General features: G+C 44.1%; 1 protein-coding gene across 1 annotated transcript; it reads right to left on the bottom strand.

Annotated features, from left to right (window-relative positions):
* Nucleotides 1-1,368: 1,368 nt before the first annotated feature.
* On the bottom strand, nucleotides 1,369-4,261 carry LOC131248458 (subtilisin-like protease SBT1.1). The gene has a single exon (XM_058248731.1). The coding sequence runs from the start codon at nucleotides 4,143-4,145 to the stop codon at nucleotides 1,830-1,832; it is 2,316 nt and encodes a 771-aa protein (XP_058104714.1). The 5' UTR covers nucleotides 4,146-4,261; the 3' UTR covers nucleotides 1,369-1,829.
* Between the last annotated feature and the right edge of the window lie 2,669 nt (nucleotides 4,262-6,930).

The following is a 6,930-nucleotide window of genomic DNA, read 5'->3' as shown; positions in this document are numbered from 1 at the left end:
TTGGAGGTGTAAAACGGCTTGTGGGTGTAAATATTAATTATGTGTGGGACATATATACACTTTAAATACCAAATTAAGAGTTGTAATAAAATGGAGAGTTGATGGCTATTAATGACACTTGATATATAGGCATTCAAAAATTGTAGATGTGACAAAGAATATTTCAAATTAAAATTGAATAAATTATGGAAATCATTCTCATTGGGTAATAGTTCCCAAAATTGCATTAGTTAAATAAACCTGAACTCAAAAGTTATAGACACTTGTTTGTTGTTGAAATAGGACTATTGGACACACACAGACGTGTGTGGTACAATGTGAATATGTGTCATAGATCCAACCTGTACATCACATAGGGCCACTAATTAAATTTTATCCGAAAAAATTACTAGATGGTCCTCATCATTTGGATTACACATGAAAGTTGAATATGAGCAATTGGAATGAATTTCTAGCAACCCACATTTCTTGTAGAAGAGATAATCAAACAAGATTCTTTTACTTCATTTTACATCTAATCAGGGGCCTACAATTTTGATAGTTTATATTTTAATTACATGTACTCCAAGTATGCAGTTTTACGCGATAATTTGTAGTTTTTAATAATATGTTGGATTAAAGAAAACATGAAAAAGGGTTGGTCTTCAATTTTTAAATCCTAAATAGCATGCTGTCATGCTACATTTTGTCTTTTGAAGAAGGAAAAAAAATAATCCTAACTTCAATTTTTACTGTAAAGTTTAATTTTTGAGATAATTAAATAGATGTGTTTTCAATTTCAAATCATAAATGAGTACACCAGCACCCTAAAGGGTATAAATACGGGTAGGCATTTCAAGCCGACATCAGTGTATGTGAGTGCAGTATCCATTGGCAGAAATAGGTACCAATACCCTTCTATCCGGCCACCCCATTGCTACCCTTATCCATCTGCCACCGTTTCAACTGGTGTGGTCCAATTGAGTTTTAAATCTGACTTATATTTGGCCCCACCAACTGGCCCAGTGGATTAACAGAATGGATGCTACAAAGACGGAAAGATGGCCAACAGAGTTCTTTGTTGCTTGGTCTTCTTGTAACAGTAAAGTCACACCCATAAAAACAAGTTCTACCTGTCCAATCAAAAGACTTTTGGGCCCTCAATGTACAATATGTTAATTTGTAGGCCAGCAATGAGATATTAGGTCAGCTTTGATTACTAGATGGCCCCTTAGTCGTTCGCATATGCCAAGTTCACACTGAGTTTTGGGTCTGCCCGTTTTAATCAGGCTCATGTCTTAAAATGATCTGAAAAAAAAAAAGGATGGATAGGATGGATTTCTCACAAACATCACGGTAAGCCCACTAGCATGATTAATGGCCTTCTTTGTCAACCACCAACTACAACCGTATATTAAAAAAACACTTTCATTCTTACAACTTTTCATTTTTAGTACATATGATGCTACCTTCTACCTAATAAATTAGAAGCTGAAAGATACAATGGATACACATGTCACATGCGTATGCCTTTTCTTTCATAATACATTACCTCAATTTTCTATTAGATTTATGATTATACACCAGTAGCATGTATATGATGAGTATCCATACGCACGCACGCAGCCACTGTACACGTGGCAGCATGGTGTACCTCAAACCGTCAACATTGTGGCCCCGTTAAGGATGATTATAATTCAACAAACAAGTGTCTAGAAATCGGATCTTAAGATGGTCCTATTAATTTGGTATCGGGTCTATGCCTCATCTCAATTGCGACTTACGATTTGGACGTTTCGGATTGAGGGTTCATATACACGTGTGGATAATTTTCTTCTATTTTTCTTTCTCTACTGCCATGTCACTGCAATGGGACTCCTAACAGAATATTCACTACCGCACACCCAAACAAGCGCCCCAAACGCAGTACTACCCGAACCCGGTTTTGGACCCGTGGCTACGAAAGTCACCTTATAACTCATCTTCTCCCCAATCTTCTTAAAATTTAAGGTACTGGGCTTCACTATCACAGTAACTCCATCTGGTGATTGTAATTGCACCGTGTATCGACTTCTCGAGGGGCCCACGTTCGTCACCGTTCTTGCGTACGTCGCCGTCCCATTCATGGACCCGGTGTCGAATTTCAAAGCGAAAGATGGGTAGTTCAAATTGCCAGCGTGAAGGATCCGATCCGTCGGGCAACTGTAACTCCCCCTTGTCAAAATCGCCATCTGAGAAGAAGTGTAGTTCAAGCTACAAAGATACTCTATGTAGTCTTTAGTGGCAATATCGTAAATTAAACCCGGGTTTGAGGCCCTCTCCGGGTCCACGTGTCCGGACCCGAATGCGAAGGGAGTGGCCGACTCCAACTTTCCCGAGCCCGCGTCGCCCATGGCCGCGTTCTCGTTGTTGTGCGTGTAAGCCGTTGTCATGAGCGCTGACTTGATTGCAGCAGGCGACCAATCTCTATGTACGGATTTAAGGAGAGCCGCTAATCCGCTAACATGGGGACAGGACATGGACGTGCCCGAGATTATGTTAAAAGTAACCGTTCTGTTGTCGCTTTTGAGACCTGTGGGGCCCACTGTAGGGGGCCATGCAGCTAATATGTTCATGCCAGGTGCAGTTACGTCCGGTTTGATAATGTCCGGGCCCACTGAACTAGGCCCCCTGGATGAGAATGCGGCCATCAATGGCGCAGGATTGTCGTATCTTGTCCCTTCAAAGACAATCCTGGCCGTTGGTTTCTTGGACGTGCCGACGTAGTCCTTGACGGCCTTTCCCGCCACCGCGCCTAATGAAGTAGCGGGGAGGACATGGGCATCGGCGAGAAGCTCTTCGCCGTCATCATCATTATTCAAAAGTAGCATTCCAGCGCCTCCGGAGTTTTTGACCTGCTCGCCCTTCCCGGCTCGGCTATTCAATCCTCGCTCGCAGACAACGATCTTCCCTTTGACGGCATTCGGCGAGAGGGATCTGTCAGTGCAGTACTCGGCTCCTTGGCCGCCTGCACTGTCCCCATAGACGAGCGGTAGGGATTTAATCGGCTTTCCTGAGTAGAGCGACGCACCTTTGAAAACCTTTCCATCGCCGAGCTTGACTGTAGTCGGGAAGCTACGGTCCAAATAACTAGCAGCAACAGTCATGATCCATGGTGCAGTGTTACTCACCGTCAGTTCTGATGGGCCAGAGTTTCCAGCGGAGCATGATACAAACACCCCCTTTTGCACTGCACCGAATGCAGCGATAGCTATGTTGTCAAGATGGTAAGGCCGGTTCTTCCCACCGAGGGAGAGAGACAACACGTCGACTCCATCCGCGACTGCTAGGTCCATGGCAGCTAGTATATCAGAGCTAGTGCAACCTCCCAACCAACAAACCTTATAAGCTGCAATTCTCGCAGTAAACCGCATACCGCTGGCAGTGCCGTTGGCAAGTCCGAACAAGCTTGCACCTGCGACGGCATTACCTGCTGCGGTCGATGCAGTATGTGTTCCATGGCCTTCGGAATCCCTCGGTGAGCGGTACTCAAGCGTCTCATTCATACTGCCGGCAGCAGCCTCATACCCTTTCCAGAAAGCCCTGGCACCGATGAGCTTCTTGTTACAATTCGCCAAGGTGAATTTGGTCCCATGTTCGCACGCGCCTTTCCAACTTGTGGGTACTGGGGACATGTCAGCATCACTGAAACTAACATGCTCTGGCCAGATTCCGGTGTCGATGATGCCGACTATGACATCTGATGCTAAGTTGGGTGCGTTCCAGAGGCCTTTGCCGGCATGTAGGCCGAGGAATTGCGGCGAGTGCGTGGTGTGGAGGGTTAACAAATCGTCGCCATGTGCGTAGAGGAATCCATCGATGCTGGGCAGTGATTTGGCTTGTTTGGGTGAGAGTGTGGCGGCGAAGCCAGAGATGGTGGTTTCGTAGACGTATAGGAGCTGTGGGGGTTCTGTTTCTTGTTTTTCTTCTTCTTGGTCTTGAGCTGATAATTCTATGATGGAGTCGATCACTGATTCGTACCATCTCTTCGTTCCGCGGAGAGAACGATCAAGGGCTGTGATCTTGGTGTGGTCCATGTGCACGATGTATGTTTGCCTTTCTGCCATGGCGTGTGGGGTCACCGCCATAAGTGCCAGCAAGGCGAAGAAGGAGACTTGAAGCAGCATGGTTTCTACAGGAGTATTGGAATATTTTTTGATATAATATACACACAAACATATATAGTTAGTGTTGATTGATCATGTCTTAAATCTTTAAATCAAATAGGTTTGTGGATGACAGGTTTGATGCCATTGGTGTTCGACGATATGGAAGTCTGCTCTATGACATCTAAGGCATGAAAGATGACATTGGTAAAATTCAAAAAAATCATGTTTAGTCACTGAAATGTCTTGGTCGTTAGATCGATCCTCTCAAAGTGGGTTTGATGCCATCTATTGATGCCATCGAAGTTCCATTTAAAGAGTCACTAAAAGTCCCACTGCTTATGTGCAGGATTTGTTTCAAATTTCGATAGTGAATCTCGTTAATGTTATCTATAGGGATGTATCTAAGAGCTTTTTTGTGATATCTATTGCTGCCGTGGTTTTTTTTTTTTTTTTTTTTGCTTTTTTCTTCTCAAAGGTTTTTTCTATGCTTCTAGGTCCCCAACAGTTAGCAACCACTGCAGCAAAAGCTTATCCTACAATTTTGTGTGAACCCCACTATTTTGTGTAAATGACATCCACTCCATCCATCACGCTTCCCTCATTTTCTTCTTGAAGCCCAAAATCAGGCTGATGGAAACTCAGGTGGGAAACAGCTAAATCATCGTGCCTAAGCCTCTTAAATCGTGTGATGTGGCCCACCATGTTGGAATAGCCTGATTATTGGGGTGACCATTCATACTGGTTGGCCGCATCTTATGAATCGATTGGATGGCATATGCACAACACAGTTGGATCCCACACGATCTGAATGGTTTTAATGTTGGGCATCCTCATACCAACTGTTACCTGTGGTGTGTGATCCGCATATGTTCTGGATCGGCCTGATTTTCTCGTGGCACGGTTAACCTGAAGGACGCTCCGAATGAATGGAGTGGATGTGGGCCCTACAACATGGTGGGTCCCACCCACAAAGTTATAAAATGAGCTTATTGTAAAATAGATGCAGAGGAACGCACGACATTAGCGTTTCTCGCTTGGAGAACATGTACAACATCCAAACCGTTCATTAGGTAGTCTCTAACGGACGCGGATTGGGGGCAGGGCTCTGTGGGGCCCACCGTGATGTAAGTATTTTATCCACGCCGTTCATCGCTTCTATCAGACTGTTTTAAATTATCATCCTAAAAATGAGGTAGGTCCACAGCTCTAGTGGACCACACCAAAGGAAGCTGCAGTGATAATGACACCCACCGTCGAAGCCTTTCTAAGGGCCACTGTAATGTTTTTTTTTATCATCCAACCTATTAATAAGTTCATGTAGAGGTGGAAGAATGAAAACACAAATACAAGCTTGATCTGAAACTTCTCCAGCTCCCATGAACTTTTTAATGGTGGACGTTCAATCCACACTTCGTGGTCCATTGGAGCTGCGGATACCTCATTTTTGGTATGATAACTTAAAACGGTCCGATAGAAGCGATGAACGGCATAGATAAAATACTTACATCGAGGTGAGCCCCACAGAGCCCTGCCCGCCCGGATTAGGGTAGGATGCAATCCGCGTCCGTCTGTAATTTGAATTGGCCATGACCCCAAATCACTACCGGCTGATCCTAACCACAGGACTGTTGTGAGGAAAAATAAAAGATGGGGCCCACCTGAAGATCGGTTCGGATCTTGTGGGTCACTAATAAGATAAGCCGAAAAAATCTCAGCCCACTTAGATCTGAACCGTGGAAAGGGATAAGCAGATTCCTTTATGAGGACCCGGTTGCCTTCCATCATCAAATATGGCTTGAGATGAAATGACATGATAGTCATATGTATTACCCAACTTGAAAAACGGTACCCCTCATGCTATATTTTCATGTTAGCCATAACCAGCTTTGCTAGCCCCACACGGGTGCAGAAGACACACCTACCGTCTACATGCCACCAGATGTGCTAGCACGGTAGATGGGTGCAATATCAAGCCGTCTGTGAGGTGGATCCTACGGTGTAGGTGCTCTTTCCCTAAATCAGGCTGGTTCGCTCATCAGGTGGGCGATGATGACAGTTTTGAAGGAGTAGAAAACTTTGGCGAAGTTTTGTTACAGCTATTGATTTGTTTCATAAACTGTGCCCCACCTGACAAATGGACCGACCTGATTCTTGGCCCAGGCCATAGACAATGAAGGACCCCACTGTTGGATTGATTGAATATCGTTCTTAACGAGCTTGAACGTGTGGGCTTAGCAGCTCCAGCTTTATAATAATAATAATAATAATAATAATAATAAAAAGCCCCAAAAACAAAGTACAGGTATCAAAAGCAAGGGCTACAAATACCAACTTCACATGCTTATCATGCGTATGGAAGAGTGCGTACCGTATGTACTGTGAGAGGGATGTGAATAGGATGAGAAAACACAAAGGGAGGGAGAAGCTTTAAATAGAAGGGAATGGCTGGAGTAGGGAAGTTTACATGAGCTCGTGTGTACCACGATGAAAAAAGTTCCCTCCTCTCCTAAAAGAGCGAATTAGGTGAGACCCCGGCCTCACACAAGACAGTGCATCCCTTACCGTAGGGCCAACCTTGATGTATGTATTATGCATCCACGCCGTCCATCCCTTTTTACAGATCATTTTTGGGCATCATCTAAAAAATGAATCAGACCCAATTATAAGGTGGATCATACCATAAGAAATAATGCCAATGTACCATTATTGGTCCACAAAAGTTTTGGATCAAACTGATATTTAATTTTTTCCCCTTCAACCAGGCTTATGTGACGTAATGTACATATTGGATGATAAATAAATA

Source organism: Magnolia sinica, chromosome 6 (assembly GCF_029962835.1).
Source record: "Magnolia sinica isolate HGM2019 chromosome 6, MsV1, whole genome shotgun sequence".
Classification (NCBI taxonomy): Eukaryota; Viridiplantae; Streptophyta; class Magnoliopsida; order Magnoliales; family Magnoliaceae; genus Magnolia; species Magnolia sinica.
Note: the sequence above shows the minus strand (reverse complement) of the source record. Positions and strands in the feature narration are given on the sequence as shown.

Bases quoted from the DNA above. Each gene is read 5' to 3' on its own strand.
- LOC131248458 (XM_058248731.1), bottom strand. From the start codon at position 4,145: ATGCTGCTTCAAGTCTCCTTCTTCGCCTTGCTGGCACTTATGGCGGTG.